This window comes from Camponotus floridanus, unplaced genomic scaffold (genome assembly GCF_003227725.1).
Source record: "Camponotus floridanus strain SB8 unplaced genomic scaffold, Cflo_v7.5 scaffold2, whole genome shotgun sequence".
Taxonomy (NCBI): domain Eukaryota; kingdom Metazoa; phylum Arthropoda; class Insecta; order Hymenoptera; family Formicidae; genus Camponotus; species Camponotus floridanus.
Window position 1 is genome coordinate 6,896,165 of NW_020229325.1, and position 26,657 is coordinate 6,922,821.

A 26,657-nucleotide genomic window follows, 5' to 3' on the forward strand; every position below is an offset into this window, starting at 1 on the left:
TTTTTCTGATGCAAAAGTTTTTAAACGGGGACTATATGAGATGATTTTTTTAAATGATGCATAGTGATGAGATATTAATATTTTATTTGATATGAATTTTTCTTATGAAATTCCTATGAAATTTTTTTTTCATATGAATTCATATGAAATTTTTTTTTTCATATGAATTCATATGAAATTTTCTTATCTAGTTATAATATTTATGTAATACTCACATGATAATTAATATCAATTAAGAGTACCAAGAATGAAAAAGTAAGAGTAAAAAATATAATTACATATTAGATTTTTCCCTGTGCTCGTATAAAAACTTGTGTATCAGGAAAATTCGCAGGTATATTACGAGATATGAAATTTTCAAGCGAGCAGTTGTCTGTAGCGACTTGTGGTAACAACAGCGCGTTAATCAAGTTTCGATTAGCATTTTGCAAAATAAATTGCAACAGAAATTTGGAATAACAATGGAATATTGGTCGATATTGTTATCAATCGCGATTAGTGCACTTGGCATTCATTATCTGTTTAGAAATTACAATTTCTTCAAAAGACACGATATGATTCACGTACCATCTGTTCCAATACTGGGCAACATGACATCGGTTATATTTCGCCGAATATCAATGGTTAATTTTATTTGCAAAATATATAATTTCAATCCAGACGCAAAATATATTGGATTCTATGACACGACAAATCCGATTTTTCTACTTCGTGATCCAGAAATAATTAAGTCCGTCTTTGTGAAGAATTTCGAAACGTTTTCTGATCGTCGCAGTTTCAACGATCTCAACGACCCTTTGCTTGCGAACAATCTGTTTTCTCTTCGTGGACAAAAGTGGCGGGATGTGCGAACTCTATTAACTCCCTCTTTTACATCCAATAAGATGAAAATGATGTTTACCTTGATGTCGGAATGCGCTGTGGACTTTACTAATTTTTTTTCTACATCGATACCAATGGAAAAAAATGACATGAATATGAAAGACGTCTTCGCGAAATATACGAACGATGTCATCGCTTCGAGTGTTTTTGGAGTCAAAATTGATTCTATGAAAGATCCAACGAACAAATTTTTTGTTTGCGGTAAAGGAGCCATCAACCTCCCCACTATGAAAATTATTTTTCTTACGACTTTTCGAACGTTCGGTCGAATTTTCAATGTAAACATTATAAGCAATCACGTATCGGATTTCTTTAAAGATATTATAAAAACTACTATCGCTACACGTGATGCTGAAAATATTATTCGTCCGCATATGATCCAATTGATGATGGATATCAAAGGTAAAAGAGAACGTAAAGAACTTGACATGGCTGCGCAAGTATTTATTTTTTTCTTCGCTGGCCTTGAAACTACTTCAACCACAATATCTTTTGTTGCTCATGAAATTGCAACTAATCCAGACGTTCAAGTGAAATTGCGGCAAGAAATTGATCAAATACTAGAAGAATCGAATGGACAAGTGACTTTTGAAATTATTAATCAGTTTCAATACTTAGATGCAATAATATAAAGGAAACTCTTAGATTATATCCAGCCATTATCTTAGAAAGAGTATGTGACGAGACTTATGAATTACCACCCGCGTTACCAGGCGAGAAGCCCTTCATTATGAAGAAAGGTATGACTTTTTGGATTCCGGTTTATGCGATCCATCATGATGCAAAGTATTATGATGATCCGGAAAAATTTCGTCCTGAAAGATTTTTAGACAATAAGATGTATGACAACTCTCCATGCTATATGCCATTTGGTTTAGGACCCAGGATGTGTATAGCCAACAGATTTGCTACGTTAGAGATGAAAGTCTTGTTGTTTCATTTACTAGCACGATGTGAGCTGAAGCCTTGTGCGAAAACTACGTTGCCATTGAAATTCAGCAAGAAAGGTGTAATGATGCCGGAAAATGGATTTTGGTTGAAGGTTCAACGTAGAAACAATATGCATCCTGTGCTTGAATCTATGTTAAGCACTATTAATCCTTAAAAAATATTTTATAAATAAAAATAATAAAATTTTGTTTATTTAACAATCATATACCTGATAAAAATCACGAATTCTTGTAGTACAATATATAGTCGTAATATAATCTGTTTAAATTTACACTGTTTAAATTATCACATGTTACTTCACATATTGTAAATATTTGTAAAAATCATTTTATTTCTTTTCCTTTGACAATTTTTATTATAAGCAGCTGTAAAAACGTCTATTATTAGTATTAATAATTAATAATTGTTTAGTTTGTTAGAATTTGATATTAAATATTTATCTAAAATCAGAGGCGGCACTACGGTCTCGCTCCAGGTCTGGATAACAATCAATCGGGAGGGGGAGGGGGGTAGGATTTAATTTTTGAAAATAATTTTTTTTACCGCTTTAATTCATGCAAGAAAAGTTTAAATAAATAACCATGGTTCAAAGAAAATGACACAATATATTAATTTATTTTTTATATCACAGCAAATGTATGCATTCTAATGTTATGTTTCTTTATAAATTCATTTATCTTTACCTCTTCATTATTTATATCAGTCATTTCATGATAAATATTTAACATTGAAATGTCATTTAACCGATCTTGAGATATTGTCCGTTGTCTTGTCATTATCCGTTTATGATTGTCAGATCTGGATTTCCATACCTACTCATGAGTGAGGTCTGGATTTATCCAGACCATCCTTAATGGTAGTGCCGCCCCTGTCTAAGATTTCAATAGTATTTGTCAATTGTATGTGCACATGTCATTATATATATTATGTATACTGTATCTCACATATCGACAGTGAGTAAGATCCATATATTTATATGTAAGCGACATAATGAAAGTATCTTGTATTATGGAATTTTTCAATAACGATTGGGCCAATCGAATTTTCACAGATTCATTCGATTTTTATATATATTAATAGATTTAAACAATTGTTTGTTGAAAAATTCAATTGAAAAGTTGTTAACAAATCTATTAAAAAATCGTTAAAAATCATAAAAATTTATATTTTTAATAATAGCATTCTTTTTTATAAAAAATCTATATATTACATCTTATTAACACATACATAGATATATTCCTCATTCGAATAAGTAATTGACATGTTTGTACTTTAATATATATAATATTTACGTAAATTTCATTAAATTTACACATAATTACGCACAAAACATCATTATTCACAGGTGGTCATTTCAATATTAACTAAATATCGACAATAAATGATGGGAGATAATAATTGTTATTAAAAAAAGTTTATTTTTTTTATATTCAGAATCGCAAATAATCAGAAATATTTTACGCATAAATTGTGATATCGTTATAGTCGTGATAGTATCAGCATATAATTATATAAATATCAGCAAATAAACATTGATAATAAATGAATTTAACAGAAAAACGCAGATAAAAAATTGAACTAAAATTATAAAATGTTTTTATATAACATTATATTTTACACAATATATATTTAGATCATATACAATTAAACTGTATAACATTCGTTAATTGTCATATTCAAGTGAAATATCTCTAGCGATGCATTTCTCTTTTTAAATACAATAATTTTGTCCCGGAATATATATATGTACATAAAGTAATCTTAGTAAGTAAAATAATCTGTATGAAAAAATATATATATTATTTATTTCTGTTATCATTTATCATTCCTTTTATTGTTCATTCTCAAATGCTGTAAATAAATTTTTCACATATACGTAACATATACAGAGAGAATTTTCTATAATTTAGAATTAATTCAATAACAATAAAACAAAAATTTAATTTTAATGCAAAGCATATTATATTTATATTAAAAATAGTTATTTGTATGTAAATAAAAATCTCATATTGCAAACCTTATTTTGTATAAATAAATTGCACAATTATTGACATTAAAAATATGACAATGTATAATTATAATCTTAAATATATGTTTATTATAGTTATAATCTTTTAGTATTCATTCATTAATAATATAATATATAAATATATATTAACAATATGTAGACATTCTTATATACATATCATCAGTGCATAAAGAAATATTCACGATTCATTAATCAAGCAAAGTATCAATGTCGCGCCAGTAATCATTAACCTTATATAACATCAGTATAAAAGCTTACGCACCGGAAAGGCGGGTATTACGTGATGTGAAACTGTCATACAAACAGTTGTCTACTGCGACTCGTGGTAACAATATCGCTAGTGCGCTGAAGCAAGTTTAATCAAGCATTTTGCAGACAAGTTGAAATAATTTAACAATTTGCAATAACAATGGAATATTGGTTAATACTGTTATCAATCGTGATTGGTGCACTAAGCATTCATTATCTGTTTAAAAATTACAATTTTTTTAAAAGACACAATATCATTCACATTCCGTGTGTTCCAATGCTGGGCAACATGACGTCGATTGTATTTCGTCGAATATCACTGGCCGATTTTATTTGCAAGATATATAATTTCAATCCAGATGCAAAATATTTTGGATGTTACGCTATGACGATGCCGATTTTTTTGCTTCGCGATCCAGAAATAATTAAATCCGTCTTTGTGAAGAATTTCGAAGCGTTTCCTGATCGTCTCGGTTTCAGTGATCTCAACGAACCTTTGCTTGTGAACAATCTGTTTTCTCTTCACGGACAAAAGTGGCGGGATGTGCGAACTCTATTAAGTCCCTCTTTTACATCCAGTAAGATGAAAATGATGTTTGCCTTGATGTCGGAATGCGCTATGGACTTTGCTAATTTTCTTTCCACGATACCAGTGGAAAAAAGCGATATGGACATGAAAGATGCTTTCACTAAATATACGACTGACGTCATCGCTACATGTGCTTATGGAATCAAGATCAATTCCATGAAAGATCCAACGAACAAGTTTTATGTTTATGGTAAAGAAGCGACCAACATCTTTGGTTTCAAATTTCTTTTTCTTAGGACATTCCCAACGCTTGGGCGAATTTTTAATGTAAAACTTATAAATAATCACGTGTCGGATTTCTTCAAAGACATTATAAGAAATACTATCGCCACTCGTGATGCCGAGAACATTACTCGTTCGGATATGATACAATTGATGATGGATATTAGAGGTAAAGAAGGTCGGAGAGAACTTGATATCGATGACATGACTGCGCAAGCGTTTATTTTTTTCTTCGGTGGGTTTGATACTACTTCAACCGCAATGTGCTTCGCAGCTCACGAACTTGCGGTTAACCCAGACATTCAGAACAAATTGCGACAAGAAATCGACAAGATACTGGATGAGTCAAACGGAGAAGTGACATATGAAATTATTAACCGGTTCGAATATTTAGATCTAGTGATAAATGAGACCCTCAGATTATATCCACCGATCGGCGTTTTAGAAAGATTATGCGACAAGTCTTATGAATTGCCACCTGCATTACCAGGCGAGAAACCTTTCACTATGGAGAAGGGTATGACTGTTTGGATTCCGGTTTATGCGATTCATCATGATGCAAAGTATTATGATGATCCCGAAAAGTTTTGTCCTGAGAGATTTTTAGACAATAAGATGTATCACAACTCTCCTTGCTATTTGCCATTTGGATTAGGGCCGAGAATGTGTATAGCCAATAGATTTGCTATGCTAGAGGTAAAAGTTTTACTTTTTCATCTATTAGCACGATGTGAGCTGAAACCTTGTGCGAAAACTATGTTGCCAATAAAATTCACCAAGAAAGGTACAATAATGCCGGAAAATGGATTTTGGTTGAATGTTCAGCGTAGAAGCTCTGAATCCTGTCCTTGAATCTACTTTGATTAATAGCATTACTAATTTTTAGAAAATATTTTTAAAAAATAATAAATTTTTTTACCGAATCATTATATTATATTACTAATAATAATTATAACATTTTTATAATATAATTGCTATTGTAGTGTAATATAACTTTGCGCTATTACAGATTATTTCATATACTGTTAGCATTTGTAAAAAATTGTTTTTGTTTTGTTTTTTTTTTTCGTTAATTTGTGCTATAAACATCTACAAAAATATTTGTTTGGATAAATATTAATAACTAATATATAATTGTTTAATTTGTTAGAATTTGATACTAAAAATTTATTTAGTTTAAATATCAATTATATGTGCATATATCATTCTATATATATTATACTGTATCTTGCGTACCAATAGCGGAGAAATCCATATATTTATATATGCAAACACAATTGAGAGTATTTTGTGTTTTGTATTATCAAATTTTTCGATAACGATTGAACTCACTTTTTAGAGATTTATAACGACTTTAATTATTAATTTAGAGATTTATTCGACTTTAATATATATTAATATATATATTTATAAGTTTAACAATTGTTTGCTACAAAATTCAGTTTATAATCTGTTAAGAAATCTATTATTAAAAATTTATACTTATAGTAATAGCATATATTTTATAGAAATATCTACATATTACATAATCTTGTTAACACACACACACACACACACGTGTGTGTGTGTGCACAGCGATAAACCATTTCTCGTTCAAATAAGTGTTGATATGTTTATATTTTGATGTAATATTTTATGTATGATGTAAATTTTAGTAGATTTACATATAATTACGCAAAACTGCACAATCATTATTTACAATGTGTTATTTCAATATTGATTAAGTGCTGACAATAAATAACAGGACAGTATTAATTTTTATTAAAATAAAGTTTACGTTGCAATTTTTTATATTCAGAATCGTAAATAATCTGCTGCGTAAATAATTACACTTGAATTTCTTTTGTGATATTGTTATAATCACAATATTATCAGCACATCGTAATAATATCAGTAAATAAATAAGATATGATAAGAAGTGAATTTAATAGATAAATACAGAAAAAAAATTAAAGTTAACTAAAATAATAAAATGTTTTTATATAGCGATATTTTATACAAGACATACTTAGATCGCATATAATTAAATTGTATATTATTTTTTATTTGTTATATTCAAGGAACATATCTTAGGAAAATATCTAATAATATTCAGTAATAATGGATGCATTTTCATTTGATCAAATAATTTTCTGCGATATATATATATATATATATATATATATATATATATATATAGTCTAAGAAAATTATTATATACACAGACACACAAAGTAATAATAAGTAAAATTATCTGTATGAAAACAAAACATTTTTATAGTTATTTACTTCTATTGTCATTCTCATTCTTGTTTTTTCGACTGTTGTAAATAAATTTCTCACATATACGTAGCATATAAGAGTTTTCTATAATTTAGAATTAATTCAATAATAATAAAACAAAAAGTTAATTTTATATTATAAAGCATATTATACTTACATTGAAAATAGTTATTTGTATATAAATAAAAATCTTATATTGCAGATCTTATTTTGTATAAATAAATTGCACAATTCTGATTTTAAAAATGACAATGTATAGCTATAATCTTAAATATATACAGTTATAATTTTAATACGTATATACAATAGTTATAAATTTTTTTAGATTTCATATATTAATAATAATATTTAGATACATATTAACAATATGTAAACGCATTATATACATATCATCAGTTCATAAAGAAATATTCACGACTTATTGTTCGAATAAAGTATCAGTGTCTCGCCAGTACTAATCATTAATCTTATATGACGTCAGTATAAAAGCTTACGCAGCAGAAAACGGACATATTATGTTATATAAAACTGTCATACAAACAGTTATCTACTGCGACTCGTAGTAACCATATCACTAGTGCGCTAAATCAAGTTTCGACAGGCATTTTGCAGACAAATTGCAACAACAATTTGCAATAATAATGGAATATTGGTTAATACTGTTATCAATCGTGATTGGTACACTAAGTATTCATTATCTGTTTAAAAATTACAATTTTTTTAAAAGACACAATGTCATTCACATACCGTCTGTTCCAATATTGGGTAGTATGACGTCAGTTATATTTCGCCGAATATCAATGGTCGATTTTATTTGCAAGCTATATAATTTCAATCCAGACGCAAAATATTTTGGATGTTACGCTACGACGATGCCGATTTTTTTGCTTCGTGATCCAGAAATAATTAAGTCCATTCTTGTGAAGAATTTCGAAGCGTTTCCTGATCGTCGCGGTTTCAGTGATCTCAACGATCCTTTGCTTGTCGACAATTTGTTTTCTCTTCACGGACAAAAGTGGCGGGATGTGCGAGCTCTATTAAGTCCCTCTTTTACATCCAGTAAGATGAAAATGATGTTTACCTTGATGTCAGAATGCGCTATGGACTTTGCTAATTTTCTTTCCACGATATCAGTGGAAAAAAATGACATGGACATGAAAGACGCCTTCACTAAATATACGACTGACGTCATTGCTACATGTGCTTTTGGAATCAAGATCAATTCTATGAAGGATCCAAAGAACAAATTTTATGTTTATGGTAAAGAGGCGACCAACATCTTTGGTATCAAATCTCTTTTTCTCATGATTTTCCCAACGCTCGGGCGAATTTTTAATGTAAAACTTATAAGCAGTTACGTAAATTTTATTAGATTAACATAATAATAACTAATGCAAAACTGTACAATCATTATTTACAATATGTTATTTCAATATTGACTAATATCAGCATAATCGTAATAATATCAACGAACAAACGATAAGAATTGATAAGAAGTGAATTTAACAGAAAAATGCAGATAAAAAATTAAATTTAACTAAAATAATAAAATATCTTTATATAGCGCTATTTTACAAGATATATGTATATAGATCGCATATAATTAAACTCTATAATATTTCTTATTTGTTATATTCAAGGAAAATATGGAAAATTTCTATTAATATTTAATAAATATCTGTTAATAATTAGTAATGTTGATGCATTTTCTTTTGATAAATATATACGAACGAAACATTCACGCACACACATAAAGTAATCTTAAGTAAAATAATTTGTATAAAACAAAAAATTTTTATATACGAGTATTTTTTACTCCTGTTGTCATTTCTAATTCTTTTTTTCTCGATTGTTGTAAATAAATCTCTCATATTTGTAACATATAGAGAGTTTTCTACACTTTAGAATTAATTCCATAATATAATAGCATCAACAAAAATTTAATTCCATTGCAAAACATATTATAATTTTTATATTGAAAATAATTATTTGTATGTAAATAAAAATCTTATTTTACAGAGATAAATAAATTGTACAATTTTGACATCAAAAATATATCAATATTTAATTATATCTTGTAGTACTCATATGTTAATTATCAAGTAAGTATTATATTAATATCACCAGTAGACTAGTAGACTAAGAAAATGTTTATGATCCATTGCAAAATTTTAATCATTTAATTCTATAGTAATTTTATCAATCAATACTCTTAAATAATGTCAGTTGCAGAACACTTGCATCAGAAAGATCTGACAAGGAGAGGTCGCGATCTTGGGGACACCGATTTGAATAAAATTTTAAGTGCGTGTAGTACTCGACCAAAGAAGTTTTTGAGGAAAGTGAGAGGACGCAACGCTTTCCTAAAATAAAAATAAAATAAAAACAAAAAAATTAAATTATTTATTTAATTTTTTTCATTTAAAAAAATATTGTAGGTTTCGCGTAAAAAAATAAGAAACTATCACAGTTCTGGATCGAACCTGTGACCAGCAGTATAATAGCCTCGGGCTTTACTGCCCGAGCTACGCCGCTTACATCACGATCAATCTAAACTGGTATTACAAGACTTACTGGTATTACAAGATACGGCCTCTATTTTTCACTTGGTTTTTTTTTAAAACGGCTGAGCGTCCTCTCACTTTCCTCAAAAACTTGTTTAGTCGAGTACTTTACGCACTTAAAATTTTATTCAAACCGGTGTCCCCAAGGTCGATCTTTCCTTGTAAGATTATATTAGGTGGTATAAAACTATCATACTAACAGTTATCCGCAGCGATTCGTAGTAACAATCTCGCTAGTGTGTTAAATCAAATTTCAGCAGGTATTTTGCAAACAAATTGCAACGACAATTTGAAATAACAATGGAATATTGATCGATATTGTTATCAATCGTGGTTAATGCACTTGGCATTCATTATCTGTTTAGAAATTACAATTTTTTCAAAAGACACGATGTGATTCACGTACCATCTGTTCCAATACTGGGCAACATGACATCGGATATATATTTCGCCGAATATGGCTGATTTTATTTGCAAGATATATAATTTCAATCCGGACGCAAAATACTTTGGATTCTACGCCATGACAAATCCGATTTTTCTACTTCGCGATCCAGAAATAATTAAATCTATTCTTGTGAAGAATTTCGAAGCATTTCCTAATCGTCGCAGTTTGAGGGTTTTGAACGAACTCTTGTTTGCGAATAATCTGCTTTTTCTTCATGGACAAAAGTGGCGGGATGTGCGAACTCTATTAAGTCCCTCTTTTACATCTAGCAAGATGAAAATGATGTTTACCTTGATGTCGAAATGCGCTGTGGATTTTGCTAATTTTCTTTCCACATCGATACCAGGAGAAAAAAAGCGACATGAATATGAAAGACGTCTTCACTAAATATACGAACGATGTCATCGCTACGTGTGCTTTTGGAATCAAGATCAATTCTATGAAGGATCCAACGAACAAGTTTTATGTTTACGGGAAAGAAGCGACCAACTTCCCCATTATGAAAATTATTTTTCTTTTGACTTTTCGAACGTTCGGTCGAATTTTCAATGTAAAAATTATAAGCAGTCACGTATCGAATTTCTTTAAAGATATTATAAGAACTACTATCGCTACACGTGATGCTGAAAACATTATTCGTCCGGATATGATCCAATTGATGATGGATATCAGAGGTAAAAGAGAACGTAAAGAGCTTGACATCGATGACATGGCTGCGCAAGCATTTATTTTTTCCTTCGCTAGCCTTGAAACTACTTCAACCACAATATCTTTCGTTGCTCACGAAATTGCAACTAATCCAGACGTTCAAGTGAAATTACGGCAGGAAATTGATCAAATATTAGAAGAATCGAATGGACAAGTGACTTTTGAAATTATTAATCAGTTTCAATACTTAGATGCAATAATAAAGGAAACTCTTAGATTATATCCAGCCATTATCTTAGAAAGAGTATGTGATGAGACTTATGAATTACCACCCGCGTTACCAGACGAGAAGCCTTTCACTATGAAGAAAGGTATGACTGTTTGGATTCCGGCTTATGCGATCCATCATGATGCAAAGTATTATGATGATCCAGAAAAGTTTCGTCCTGAAAGATTTTTAGACAGTAAGATGTATCACAACTCTCCATGCTATATGCCGTTTGGATTAGGACCGAGGATGTGCATAGCCAACAGATTTGCCATGCTAGAGGTGAAAGTCTTACTTTTTCATCTATTAGCACGATGTGAGCTAAAACCTTGTGCGAAAACTATGTTTCCAATAAAATTCAGCAAAACTAGTAGAATGACGCCGGAAAATGGATTTTGGTTGAATGTTCAGCGTAGAAGCGATATGAATCCTGTCTTTGAATCTACTTTGATTAAAGGCATTATTAATTCTTAGAAAATATTTCTAAAAAATTACAAATTTTTTTACTAAATCATTATATTATATTACTAATGATAATCATAACATATTTATAATACAATTGCCATCGTAGTATAATATAACTTTTGTGCGCCATTACAGGTTATTTAATATATTGTTAGCATTTGTAAAAAATTGTTCTTGTTTTGTTTTTTTTTCGTTAATTCGTGTTATAAACACTTGCAAAAACATCTGTTTGGATAAATATTAATAATGAATAATTGTTTAGTTTGTTAGAATTTTATATTAAAACTTTATTTAGTTTAATTGTTAAATGTCAATTGTATGTGCACATATCGTTCTATACATATTATATTATATCTTGTGTACCAACAATGAGGAATTTTATATATTTATATGCGAACACAGTTGAAAGGGATATGTTCGACTTGCATATATATTAAGCAATTGAAGAATTGTTTGTTAAAATATACAATTCAAAATCTGTTAAGAAATTTATTATTAAAAATTTGTTTATTTATAGTAATAGCATTTATTTTATAGAAACATATACATATTACATAATTACATAATCTTGTTCACACACACACACACACACACACACACACACACACACATACATTCCTTATTCAAATAATAGTTGACGTGTTTATGCTTTGATGTTACATTTTGTGACAAAATTTTATTAGAATAACATAATAATAACTAATGTAAAACTGTACAATCATTATTCACAATATGTTATTTCAATATTGATTAATATTAGCATATCATAATAATATCAACAAACAGATGATAAGAATTGATAAGAAGTGAATTTAACAGAAAAATGCACATAAAAAATTAAAGTTAACTAAAATAATGAAATGTCTTTATATAGTGCTATTTTACAAGATATATGTATTTAGATCTCACATAATTAAACTGTGTAATATTTCTTATTTTTATATATTCAAGGAAAATATGGAAAATATCTATTAATATTTAATAAATATCTGTTAATAATTAGTAATGTTGATACATTTTCTTTTGATAAATATATACATACAAAGGAAACACTCACGCATACACATAAAGTAATCTTAAGTAAAATAATTTGTATAAAACAAAAAATTTTTATATACGAGTATTTTTTACTCCTGTTGTCATTTCTAATTCTTTTTTTCTCGATTGTTGTAAATAAATCTCTCATATTTGTAACATATAGAGAGTGTTCTAAACTTTAAAATTAATTCTATAATATAATAGCATCAACAGAAATTTAATTCCATTGCAAAACATATTATAATTTTTATATTGAAAATAATTATTTGTATGTAAATAAAAATATTATTTTAAAGAGATAAATAAATTGTACAATTTTGACATCAAAAATATATCAATATTTAATTATATCTTGTAGTACTCATATGTTAATTATCAAGTAAGTATTATATTAATATCACCAGTAGACTAGTAGACTAAGAAAATGTTTATGATCCATTGCAAAATTTTAATCATTTAATTCTATAGTAATTTTATCAATCAATACTCTTAAATAATGTCAGTTGCAGAACACTTGCATCAGAAAGATCTGACAAGGAGAGGTCGCGATCTTGGGGACACCGATTTGAATAAAATTTTAAGTGCGTGTAGTACTCGACCAAAGAAGTTTTTGAGGAAAGTGAGAGGACGCAACGCTTTCCTAAAATAAAAATAAAATAAAAACAAAAAAATTAAATTATTTATTTAATTTTTTTCATTTAAAAAAATATTGTAGGTTTCGCGTAAAAAAATAAGAAACTATCACAGTTCTGGATCGAACCTGTGACCAGCAGTATAATAGCCTCGGGCTTTACTGCCCGAGCTACGCCGCTTACATCACGATCAATCTAAACTGGTATTACAAGACTTACTGGTATTACAAGATACGGCCTCTATTTTTCACTTGGTTTTTTTTTAAAACGGCTGAGCGTCCTCTCACTTTCCTCAAAAACTTGTTTAGTCGAGTACTTTACGCACTTAAAATTTTATTCAAACCGGTGTCCCCAAGGTCGATCTTTCCTTGTAAGATTATATTAGGTGGTATAAAACTATCATACTAACAGTTATCCGCAGCGATTCGTAGTAACAATCTCGCTAGTGTGTTAAATCAAATTTCAGCAGGTATTTTGCAAACAAATTGCAACGACAATTTGAAATAACAATGGAATATTGATCGATATTGTTATCAATCGTGGTTAATGCACTTGGCATTCATTATCTGTTTAGAAATTACAATTTTTTCAAAAGACACGATGTGATTCACGTACCATCTGTTCCAATACTGGGCAACATGACATCGGATATATATTTCGCCGAATATGGCTGATTTTATTTGCAAGATATATAATTTCAATCCGGACGCAAAATACTTTGGATTCTACGCCATGACAAATCCGATTTTTCTACTTCGCGATCCAGAAATAATTAAATCTATTCTTGTGAAGAATTTCGAAGCATTTCCTAATCGTCGCAGTTTGAGGGTTTTGAACGAACTCTTGTTTGCGAATAATCTGCTTTTTCTTCATGGACAAAAGTGGCGGGATGTGCGAACTCTATTAAGTCCCTCTTTTACATCTAGCAAGATGAAAATGATGTTTACCTTGATGTCGAAATGCGCTGTGGATTTTGCTAATTTTCTTTCCACATCGATACCAGGAGAAAAAAAGCGACATGAATATGAAAGACGTCTTCACTAAATATACGAACGATGTCATCGCTACGTGTGCTTTTGGAATCAAGATCAATTCTATGAAGGATCCAACGAACAAGTTTTATGTTTACGGGAAAGAAGCGACCAACTTCCCCATTATGAAAATTATTTTTCTTTTGACTTTTCGAACGTTCGGTCGAATTTTCAATGTAAAAATTATAAGCAGTCACGTATCGAATTTCTTTAAAGATATTATAAGAACTACTATCGCTACACGTGATGCTGAAAACATTATTCGTCCGGATATGATCCAATTGATGATGGATATCAGAGGTAAAAGAGAACGTAAAGAGCTTGACATCGATGACATGGCTGCGCAAGCATTTATTTTTTCCTTCGCTAGCCTTGAAACTACTTCAACCACAATATCTTTCGTTGCTCACGAAATTGCAACTAATCCAGACGTTCAAGTGAAATTACGGCAGGAAATTGATCAAATATTAGAAGAATCGAATGGACAAGTGACTTTTGAAATTATTAATCAGTTTCAATACTTAGATGCAATAATAAAGGAAACTCTTAGATTATATCCAGCCATTATCTTAGAAAGAGTATGTGATGAGACTTATGAATTACCACCCGCGTTACCAGGCGAGAAGCCCTTCATTATGAAGAAAGGTATGACTGTTTGGATTCCGGCTTATGCGATCCATCATGATGCAAAGTATTATGATGATCCAGAAAAGTTTCGTCCTGAAAGATTTTTAGACAATAAGATGTATCACAACTCTCCATGCTATATACCGTTTGGATTAGGGCCGAGAATGTGTATAGCGAATAGATTTGCTATGCTAGAGGTAAAAGTCTTACTTTTTCATCTATTAGCACGATGTGAGCTAAAACCTTGTGTAAAAACAACAATGCCATTAAAATTCAGCAAAAAAACTTTAATGCTAAAGCCGGAAGGTGGATTTTGGTTAAATGTTCAACGCAGAAGCGATATGCATCCTGTGCTTTAATCAACAATCGTTGATTAATCAACGATTGTTGATTAAAGCACAGGATGCATATCGCTTCTGCGTTGAACATTTAACCAAAATCCACCTTCCGGCTTTAGCATTAAAGTTTTTTTGCTGAATTTTAATGGCATTGTTGTTTTTACACAAGGTTTTAGCTCACATCGTGCTAATAGATGAAAAAGTAAGACTTTTACCTCTAGCATAGCAAATCTATTCGCTATACACATTCTCGGCCCTAATCCAAACGGTATATAGCATGGAGAGTTGTGATACATCTTATTGTCTAAAAATCTTTCAGGACGAAACTTTTCTGGATCATCATAATACTTTGCATCATGATGGATCGCATAAGCCGGAATCCAAACAGTCATACCTTTCTTCATAATGAAGGGCTTCTCGCCTGGTAACGCGGGTGGTAATTCATAAGTCTCATCACATACTCTTTCTAAGATAATGGCTGGATATAATCTAAGAGTTTCCTTTATTATTGCATCTAAGTATTGAAACTGATTAATAATTTCAAAAGTCACTTGTCCATTCGATTCTTCTAATATTTGATCAATTTCCTGCCGTAATTTCACTTGAACGTCTGGATTAGTTGCAATTTCGTGAGCAACGAAAGATATTGTGGGTGTTGCAAAATCTTAAAAAACATTTTAGTAATATTAATAAGAAGTAATATTAATAAGAAAGTTTTCTCCAAACTTGTTTGTTTATAATATTTGATGATATAAAAAAGTGATATAGGTTCCAACATATTAAAATTGTTTCATAAGCAGTGTAAGATCATTAATTTGTTACTGTTTGTTTGATAAAATTCGTGTCGTAAATAATGATAAAAACTGTTTTTAATTTTTTTTTTACAAATTCGGCAATTATTAATAATTAGTAATTACATAATTGTTTTAAAAACTCGATAATATGAAATATTGTAATACCAATTGCAAATGTCATAAATTATAAATACATTTATTATAATAATTATGTAAGTCAAGACATTATTTTTTTATTGCAATATAGGGTCAAGCTTTTATGTATTAAATTTTTTTTAGTTGACTTTAAATTTTAGTAGTCTTTTTTATAGATATATACATATCTAAATATGTATAATATGTTATGCATATATTTTTATTTTAATATTTTATTTGATAAGATACATATATTTTAAAGATTTTTTATAGTGATTAAAATATATAATGTATATATACATAATTAATATATAATGTATATATACATCGAATAATCATATATATTGAACTTTATTAAATATAATAATTTTAGTATTGAAACAATATAACAAAATAATTATATTATATAACGTACATAATATTTTTAGTGTACAATTTGATGCAAATTTCTAACGTTATACTTTTTATAAAAAATTAATATTTAAGCAATAAAATAATATTTCTTTGAGCTACAATTATTTTACATGGGCGCTCTTTGACTTATTTTTTAAAGTAATTTTTTAAACAATTAATATATCAACTACAAATCAATAGAGTGAGAAAGAGAGAGAGAGAGAGAGAGAGGGACAGAGAGGGAGAGAAAGAGAGAGGATGAAGAAATATTACTGTAAGCCGAAAGCAGAATTAATTAGTTAAAATAGCAAGTAGGAAAAATTGGCGTGTGTGTATGAGTTAAGTAGGATAAGTAGAGATGCAATTAGATTTAAGGAATTAATAGTATAAGTTGTAAATGTAAATTAATAAATAAGTTGCGAACGCTAATGTATTTGTATATGTTGCGAGGGGACGCATTAAATTTTCGTATTGATGATATTGATGACACGATCATATTGATAATTGATTTTTAATATGCATGTATGTGTGTGTGTGTATGTATGTGTGTGCATAATTATGAGCATGAACATAAAAGAGAAGAGAAAGTATATAATATCATATATATAATATATGTAATATCATTAAAAAACTATAACTTTATTCATAACTTTGAAATTATTGCGAAACATAGCAATACATTTAAAATTTCTGTTTCTACATATAATTAATTTGGAATATGCTATTAAAAATTAATCATACAATACTTTACCGAAACATTTATACAATATGTAACTGTAACATTCTATATAAGGTACAATCACAATTATGGATACACTTTCATTACTACTATATATAATGTTATATTATGAAAATAGAAATGCGGTGTTAGATATTTTAAAATTTTCGAAATATTAGTGAAAATATAATTACAATAAATTATAATTACAATTAATATAATTACAATAAATTTTACATAACTCGATGGCATAAATTTGCACCTATTATTATACTTATTATTATACTAAAAATTATATAATAAATATAAATATATATTTATAAAGAAAATAATACTTTTTTTTAATATATTGTAAAAATATATTTCATTCTCCCATACATGAACCAGAAATAATTGTCATACTGATAGTGTGTGTGTGTGTGTGTGTGTATGCATTATTATTATATTCTCTAGCTTATGGTCATTCTTTTAAATTACAAGTTAAATATAATTATATTTACACATTGCGGAAATTTCATTTTTCTTTGCTGTACAGCTTATCTTGTTACAAATGCATCTGATTTATAATATAAATATACAATATGTCATGCATACATTTATTACACCAAGTAATTATCTTTAGATATTTACACACATTTTCTTTCTCCCTATATTTTCTGAAAAATTTAATTTAAGAAATTATTATTTTATATGCATAATATTTTAAGTTTCTTGATTTTTTATCTCTTATTAAATGTTAAAAAGACATCCAGATTTTTTCTCACAAATAAATTTTATGTCAAAATAAATTTGTCGAAATAATTACATCCATCCTTATCGATTAACAAAGAGTGATGGCGTATACAAAAAATAATTTATTACGTTATCTTTTACAAGAAAATAATTTCTACATAATTTCTTGTTTACATATTCTCATTAACAACATAATTCGATATGATAAAAAAGGATATTTTTTAATGTGGAAACAATTTTTAAATTATTGCGTTGTAAATTATTTTTTGATTATTTTAATCATAAAACATATATCATGTATTAGAAAAATAAAATTTAAAGGACAATTTTCATGATAAATTTAGCAATAATAATTTTAATTGCAATCTTTTTTCAGTCTTGATATTTACTTCGGTGTATAATTCGGTTGCAAAATATCTCATGCATTCATAAATATGCATATTATAATAGTAATGAATAGTAATGAAACGGAATGACGAACATTTTTTATATTAGAATTAATAACTATAAATTTAATAATATTATGGTTAACATAAATATACTAAAATAAGATTCAATAAAATTAAACTTAAATTAATGAGAAATATTTTTTTCATTTCAGATAAATCAAGTACAAATCAAGTTTGTCGAACGTTTTTGAATTTGGGAAACTCTCACCTAATATATCTACAATGTAAGTTTACGACTTTATTTATCTTAGTCGTAATTGTAATTGCACGAATTTTTTACTTCGTAATATATAATAATGCTAAAATTGAAATTTCGAATCATGAAAGGAATATTTTTTAATGGAAACAATTTTTAAGAAAGTTATTATATTATTATATAATTATAAATTACTTTTTTGATAATTTTAATCAGAAAACATATATTAGAAAAATAAAATTCAAACGACGCTTTTCACGCTAAATTTAACAATTTTAATCGCCGTCTTTTTAGTTTTAATATTTACTTCGCATATATTTTGTAATTACATATATACGAAAGGAGAATAAGGCAAAAAACTCAAAAAATAATTATAAGAATGTTTTTGCCACACACCCTGCTCAATTTCTTCGTAGCGAGACAATGCATCGTTTCGAGCCACCCTTATGATCCCTACTTCATCAATTCCTAGCCCTTCTCCAACATGCGGTCCCTTTCCAGCGGTGGTAAGTGAATTAGATTAGAGAAGGGGTACTTTTATCGAGTCAGGATACTTGCTCGGACATACACCTCGGGGAGTTGAAAATGGCCATTTTTACCAGTGATATAGTTTCGCAAGAATACATATATATATATATATATATATATATATATATATATATATATATATATACACTATACAAATTATTTAATATATACAGGCTATACGAACTATTTATATCTATACAATATTAAATTTTATTGAATTTACAAAATGCTCTTTTGTTAAAAGATTTTACGAGTCTATTTACTAGATAGACTATGAATATCAATAGTCTTTTGTCAATTACTTATTTTTTCTTTATTTAATATTATAATTTTGTGGGAAAAAAATAGTTGATAGTTACTAATATCTGAGTATATATTATGAGATTATGAGTAAATATAAAAACTAGTTGTCGCAGTCATCGATCGTTACAATACATTAAGCGCATGGAGAACTTGGCCGATGATTATCATTCGACCGCTAATTATCTAAATTACAAGGATCTCTCGTAGCATCGAAGGATAACCGTATCTAATGACCAAGTGGATCAAATGCAACAAAGTGTCCAGTTGGCTTGCTATAGCGAGTACTATGGCAAGCGTCACGCGAACGCCTTATTTAATACAAGTCGGTTTGTGTCCGTCGAGAGGTCCGTCGCGCGCGCGATTCCTTTGGAAGGGCCGAGCGACCGCCGCGCTGGGGAAAGCGAGCACGCTTCCGACCGCTCATTAAAGTGGCATTCACAAGCTCGTATCGCGTCTCTGGAAACGCCCAATCACGTAGCCGAATATATTATACGGCTGTTATCCACCGTGCAACTGCGCGCGAGAACGTGCAACCAATGCAGATCCTCCTTGGTCAATGCGAGAGAGAGACCTCTCCGCTCTCGACGCACAGAATCCCGTCTATTATACAGCCAGATCGGGAAACTCCCTGTCATGAAATGGATCTAGTACTTGCAAAGGGAAAATCTTATAATTCCGTAGTTTTCCAGGGCAAATTTATAATTCTGTATAATTGTGGCTATTGTTATTGTTACAATAATATTTATAACAATAGTTATTTTTAATCTTTTTTTAATGCTCGCCTGTAAACATTTGACAATTACAATTTTTGTTAGTTATATACAGTACTAATTAAAATATTGCACTATTTGTAAAAAACAAAAAAATTGTTTTAATGAACAAAAAAAAATATATATTACTAAATTATATTTTATTTCTATTATTTTATGCTTTAAAAATTTTATAAACATGAGCAAAATAACTAAAAGAAAAAAAAGAGAAAAAATTACTTATTTGTTTGAATTTTCTGTATTTTTGAAGGTTGATGCAATAATTTAGAACAGTAATCTGTAACTGATTACTTAAGGTCAGTTTTCATTTATATAAAAAGTTCTGATATTCTTAATAATTACATTTAATTTTTGATAATAAAAATGATCTATCTTTTTATAAAATTATTAACAGTCTTATAATTGTAATTATATTATACCTTTATTATCACAAATGATAAATTATAAAAATAATTTCTATAAAATATCTACAATAGAATGAATAAAAAAATACAGATGTTTATCACAATATTTGTGCAGTTATTATCTATATGAGATAAAAAGTAATAAGCGAAAGTGATAAAGTTACAAGTTGATAATCATGATAACACAATACGAGATAACAATAACAAATATGATAACAAATATCACTCGATCTTTAATTTTCTTCGTACTGTCTTATCTTTTCATGTTTTTATTACTTTCAATACACAAAAGATAATATATAATAGCTTTATTTTTAACGCATAAAAAATGTATCGAATATTTAATTATTATAGACAAAACTTACATCATATAACACTATATTTATGATTAATAGTATATACCTCTGTTTCGTTAGTTGCATTGTTCAATTTACATTATATTTACCAAGAATTTCTGGATAAGGACTCCGATCATTCAATCGATTTATCTCCATTACTCGCTTAAAGTAAATTAGTAAATAGCTGCTTATCGAAAAGTCAAGAGATAAATGTTTGGCTTCAACTTGATCCTTAGTTGCTTTTTCACATATGTTTTATCTGAAAAAGATATAAATAAAATACAAGTATAGCTATATATTTCAAATGATCTCTTTATTCTAACATCGAAGTTCTTGTTTCTTGTACACAAATGATTAATATTTGAAGTACGAAAGTTTAAGATTTTTTGAAAATTATGAATTCTAAGAGACTAAAAATAGAAATAAGTGAAAACATGTTTTACTTTTTGTTAAAAAATTAATATATTACATTATTAATTACAACAAAATAACAGCAAATAATTTTTTATGCATTTTTCAATTATAAATTTCGATAAGCCAATTAAATTAACGAAATTTACTTACAATTTGCCATTTGCGACATTGACTGCAATAGTATGATGTGGATTTTTTCTTGGTGATATATTCAGCCAGAAATCTCCCTCGGGCTTCAAAGTAAAGCCACCTTTAGAAAGCTTGAGCGGCATCGATGTCCTTTCGCAAGGCTCGAAATCGCAACGTGCCAATAGATGAAAGAGCAGAACCTTCGTTTCCAGCAATGCGAATCTGTTACCTATACACATTCTAGGACCTAGACCAAAGGGAAGATAGGCTCCGCAATTGAGACTCTCTTTTTTTCTCTCACCAAGAAAACGTTCGGGATCGAATTTTCCTGGTTCTTTAAAGTATTGAGGATCGTGATGAAGTCCATAAATCGGTATCCATATGGCGTGTCCTTTTTTTAGAGTAAAGGATTTCATTCCTGGTAATGTCGGCGGTAACTCGAAATCTTTTAAGCATAATCTATCCAACGCTAAACCAGCCGGATACATCCTGAGGGCCTCGTTAATCACAGCATCTAAATACTCCATGCTATTAATTGCTTCGTATGATCCTTGTCCATTTGTTTTTTCTAAAACCTCATCGATCTCATTGTGAAGTCTTTTTTGTATGTCCTGATTTACAGCGATTTCATGAGCGGCAAAACACATTAATACAGAACTGCTCTCGAAGCCGCCCAAGAAAAAAATGAACGCCTGGGCTACCATATCATCGATAGTCAATTCTGTCCTATTATCCTTATCTCTATTCTCCATCATCAGCTGTAACATGTCTGGTCGAACAATACCATTCTCATCTCTAGTTTTTATTGTGGTTTTTATGAGATCTCGGAAAAAATTCGTTATTTTTTCAGGAAATAATTTCAATCTCATTATTTGTGCCAACCAAGGCAAGCTTCTAAATATATAAAACTTCAGTAAGGCAACAGTATTGAAAACGGTTGCCTCTCTTCCGTATACGTAGAATTCATTCTTCGGGTTTCTCATGGAATCAACACTGACGCCAAAGGCACAAGTAGCTATTACGTCATTCGTGTACCTCGTAAATGCTTCTTTTATTTCCATTATCCTCTTCTCTGCTGGCATTTCCGCCAAGTAATTACTAAATTTGCCGGCGCAATCCGACATCAGCTTGAACATATTTTTCATTTTACTGGACGTGAAAGCGGGGCTCAATATAGATCTTACTTCGCGCCATCTTTCTCCACGAAGAGCAGAAAGATTCTTACCCAAAAGTGGATCTTGGCTTTCCTCGATAAAAGAGCGACGATCCATAAACATGTCGAAATGTTTCAACGTGACGGATTTAATAAGCTCGGGATCGCGGAGTACTATGAGTGGCCTAGTCAAGTCGTACATGCCGACATATTTGGCGTTAGGAGATAAATCATATATCGATTTAATTAATTCAGCTACCGATTCGCGACGAAAGAATGTCGATCCCATGTTCCCCAGTAATGGGAGAGGTTTCTTATACGGTATCCCATGTTTCTTAAAAAAGTTCAAATCTTTAAAAAGATAATAATATATGCCTAAAGCACCCACGATCACCGATAACACGATTATATATATCATGCTGATTTTTATTCACACCATAGAATTGAAATTGTGAAAAAAATGATAATGCGCGATTATTATGCGAACTGTCACTTGAGAGAAAATATTTATACGTATATGTCGTTATTAAAATTAGAGCAATGCGAGAGACGTTACGCCTCGGAATACGGTGCTCAACTGCTGCTGCCGTGAGTAATATTCTTCTTTTATATTCACGCAGACAGATATGGCGTCATGTGAGTCATTTATTGCGTAGTATGCGTATATAATCATGTGCGCCACAGGTAAATTTCACATCCAAACTCTATTCCCAATCACATGATAAGGCATTTTTGATGAGAAAATATGTTGTAAAATTTAATAAAATATTTCAAATAAATATATTTAGCTTCTTATCTTTTTTCTACTTCTATATATACATAATAAAAGAAAGTTTCTCTTTTGGAAAATGTATATAAAATGTAGATTTCATCTTTCAGAAAGCTTATGTATATATTGTATATTATGTATAAAGTCCCTAAACACTTATTGAATCACTTTTTATTTATGGATTATTTTTCGTTTAATTTCTATTCAATATTTCCTGAACATTATTTGAGGATTCATGGTTTCTACATTACGAGCAATTATGTATTAATAAATAAGTTTTCTGAAATTAAATTTTATATCTGCAAACGAATAATAAAATTTTTTTTTTCATTTTCATTTAATTTTAAATAAATTTTTATTCGAATAATAGTTGACATGTTTATGCTTTGAGATAACATTTATGTAAACATTTGTATGTACCTCATTAGGCTTATATATAGTTGCGCAAACTGCATAATCATTCACAGATTGTTATTTTCATATTGAGGAAGTGCTATAATAAATGATAAAAGAGTAATAATTTTTTATTAAATAAACTACACGTTGTAATTTTTTATACTCAGAATCTGAATAATTTGCTGCGCAAATAATTACGCATTAAATGTGATGTTATATCATAATTCTAATAATATTATATTATAGTATATCGTTATAATATCAGTTAAACAGCGTTCGAATTTAGAATGAATTTAACAGAGAAATGCACGTTTTATCTCAAAGATATCAATAAAGTACATATATAATTGTATATATTTTCTTCATACAATCTTCTAACATCGAAGTTTTTGTTTCATACAAGTAATTAATATTTGGAATACTAAAGTTTCAGATTTTATAAAAGTTATAAATTGCAAGAGATAAAAAATAAAATCATATATGAAAAATTTTATTCTTTGTTAAAATATTATATTACATTATTATAGGACAACAGCAAATAACATTTTATGCATTTTATGCATTTTCTAAATATAGATTTCGATGATTCTATTAAATTAATAAAATTTGCTTACAACATTTGCTTTTGTCATTCGAAACATTAACTGCAATAATATGATGTGAATATTTTCTTGGAGATACATTCAGCCAGAAACCTCCTTCGGGCATCAAATTAAAGATGTTTTTAGAAAATTTGAACGGTATTGATGTCTTCTCGCAAGGTTCGAGATCACAACGTGCCAGTAGATGAAAGAGCAGAACCTTTGTTTCTAGCAATGCGAATCTGCTTCCTATACACATTCTAGGACCTAGACCAAAGGGAAGATAGGCTCCGCAATTGAGACTCTCTTTTTTCCGATCACCAAGGAAACGTTCAGGATCGAATCTTCCTGGCTCTTTAAAGTATTGAGGATCGTGATGAAGTCCATAAACCGGTATCCATATGCCGTGTCCTTTTTTTACAGTAAAGGGTTTTACTCCAGGTAATGTTGGCGGTAACTCGAAATCTTTCAAGCATAATCTATCTAACATCGCACCAATCGGATACATTCTGAGGGTCTCGTTAATCACAGCGTCTAAGTATTCCATGCTATTAATTGCTTCGTATGATCCTTGTCCATTTGTTTTTTCTAAAACTTCATCGATCTCATTGTGAAGTCTGTCTTGTACGTCCTGATTTATCGCGATTTCATGAGCGGCGAAACACATTAATGAAGAACTGCTGTCGAAACCGCCAAAAAAGAAAATAAACACCTGGGCAACTATATCGTCGATAGTCAGTTCTATTTTATCATCTTTATCTCGCTTCTCCATCATCAGCTGTAACATGTCTGGTCGAACGATACCATTCTCATCTCTAGTTTTTATTGTGACTTTTACGAGATCTCGGAAAAAATTCGCTATTTCATCACGAACAAATTTCAGTCTTATTAATCGTGCCAGCCAAGGCAACTGTATAAATATGAAAAATTTCAGTAAGACGACAGTATCTAAAACGGTCGCTTCTTTGCCATACACATAGAATTCGTTCTTCGGGTTTCTCATGGAATCAACACTGACGCCAAAAGCACAAGAAGCTATTACGTCATTCGTGTACCTCGTAAATACTTCTTTCATTTCCATTGTCTTCTTCTCCGTTGGTAATTGCATCAAATAATTGGCAAAATCGATAGCGCAATTTGACATCAACTTGAACATATTTTTCATTTTACTGGACGTGAAAGCCGGGCTCAATATAGCTCTTACTTCGCGCCATCTTTCTCCACGAAGAGCGGTGATATTCTTGCTAAGAAGTGGATCTTGTATTTCGTCGAGAAAGGCGCGACGATCCATAAACATGTCGAAATGTTTCAATGTGATGGATTTAATAAGCTCGGGATCGCGGATTACTATTGGTGGCCTGGTAAATTCATACATGCCGACATACTTGGCATCAGGAGATAAGTCGTATAACGATTTAACGAATTCAGCTGTCGATTGGCGACGGAAAAAAGTCGATCCCATATTTCCCAGTAACGGGAGAGGTGTCTTATGTGGTATTTCATGATTTTTGAAAAAGTTCAAATCTTTAAAGAGATAATAATATATGCCTAAAGCACCCACGATCACTGACAACACGATTATATATACCATGCTGATTTTTATTCACACGATGGAATTTAAATTGCGAAAATAATAATGCGCGATCATTACATGAACTGTTATTGGAATATTTATGCACATATATTATTAAAGTCTCAACGATGCGAAGGACTTTACGTATCAGAGTACAACGGACAACTGCTAATGCCATGAGTTCGTCATTTATATACTCGCAGATAGATATGTCATGTGAGTCATTTATTATGTAATATATGTATATATTTGTGCGCGTGCGTAGAATCTACATTCAACTTCGATTATCAAACATCTAAATAAAGAGGCATTTTTGGTAAGAAAATATGTTGTAAAATTTGTTGAAATATTTCAAATAAATACATAGCTTTTTTATCTCTTTCCTACTTCGAAATTTTTTTTGGGAAGAAAAATGTATATAAAAAATAGAAAATATTTCATATACAGAAAGTTTATGTATATATCGTACATTATGTATAAAGTCCCTAAACACTTACTGAATTATTTTTATTGATTATTCTTTTCGTTTGATATCGTTTCAATATTTCTTGAAACATTGAGGATTAATGGTTTCTACATTACAAACAATTACGTACAATTGGAAAAATTTCCTAAAATTAAACTTCATATGTGCAAACG

At 29.5% G+C, this 26,657-nt stretch overlaps 6 protein-coding genes and 1 pseudogene across 7 annotated transcripts; 4 read left to right on the forward strand and 3 right to left on the reverse strand.

Moving 5' to 3' along the window:
• Nucleotides 1-374: 374 nt before the first annotated feature.
• Nucleotides 375-2,058, forward strand: LOC105257810 (annotated as a pseudogene).
• A 2,097-nt stretch (nt 2,059-4,155) lies between these two features.
• Nucleotides 4,156-5,833, forward strand: LOC112637753 (cytochrome P450 9e2-like). The gene has a single exon (XM_025408124.1). The coding sequence runs from the start codon at nt 4,272-4,274 to the stop codon at nt 5,772-5,774; it is 1,503 nt and encodes a 500-aa protein (XP_025263909.1). The 5' UTR covers nt 4,156-4,271; the 3' UTR covers nt 5,775-5,833.
• Nucleotides 5,834-7,591: 1,758 nt separating this feature from the next.
• Nucleotides 7,592-11,588, forward strand: LOC112637754 (cytochrome P450 9e2-like). Of its 2 annotated transcripts, none has more exons than XM_025408126.1 (2): nt 7,592-8,546; nt 10,772-11,588. In XM_025408126.1, exons 1-2 carry the CDS (start codon nt 7,826-7,828, stop codon nt 11,584-11,586), a joined length of 1,536 nt encoding a protein of 511 aa, XP_025263911.1. In that variant the 5' UTR covers nt 7,592-7,825; the 3' UTR covers nt 11,587-11,588. The 2 variants fall into 2 exon arrangements, with proteins under 2 accessions (XP_025263911.1, XP_025263910.1); XM_025408125.1 differs by lacking the exon at nt 7,592-8,546 and adding an exon at nt 9,900-10,008 and having other exon boundaries at nt 10,114-11,588.
• Nucleotides 11,589-13,603: 2,015 nt separating this feature from the next.
• Nucleotides 13,604-15,301, forward strand: LOC112637755 (cytochrome P450 9e2-like). Its single transcript, XM_025408128.1, has 2 exons — nt 13,604-13,716; nt 13,822-15,301. Exon 2 carries the CDS (start codon nt 14,266-14,268, stop codon nt 15,262-15,264), a length of 999 nt encoding a protein of 332 aa, XP_025263913.1. The 5' UTR covers nt 13,604-13,716; nt 13,822-14,265; the 3' UTR covers nt 15,265-15,301.
• LOC112637735 (cytochrome P450 9e2-like) lies at nt 15,260-21,159 on the reverse strand. The gene is made up of 2 exons (XM_025407995.1): nt 21,111-21,159; nt 15,260-15,907 (listed from the first exon to the last, which is right to left on the reverse strand). The coding sequence occupies exons 1-2, from the start codon at nt 21,157-21,159 to the stop codon at nt 15,297-15,299; spliced, it is 660 nt and encodes a 219-aa protein (XP_025263780.1). The 3' UTR covers nt 15,260-15,296.
• A 90-nt stretch (nt 21,160-21,249) lies between these two features.
• On the reverse strand, nt 21,250-23,442 carry LOC105255534 (cytochrome P450 9e2). Its single transcript, XM_011264848.3, has 2 exons — nt 21,568-23,442; nt 21,250-21,262 (listed from the first exon to the last, which is right to left on the reverse strand). Exons 1-2 carry the CDS (start codon nt 23,115-23,117, stop codon nt 21,259-21,261), a joined length of 1,554 nt encoding a protein of 517 aa, XP_011263150.2. The 5' UTR covers nt 23,118-23,442; the 3' UTR covers nt 21,250-21,258.
• A 985-nt stretch (nt 23,443-24,427) lies between these two features.
• LOC105255533 (cytochrome P450 9e2) lies at nt 24,428-26,380 on the reverse strand. Its single transcript, XM_011264847.3, has one exon. The coding sequence runs from the start codon at nt 26,034-26,036 to the stop codon at nt 24,456-24,458; it is 1,581 nt and encodes a 526-aa protein (XP_011263149.2). The 5' UTR covers nt 26,037-26,380; the 3' UTR covers nt 24,428-24,455.
• Between the last annotated feature and the right edge of the window lie 277 nt (nt 26,381-26,657).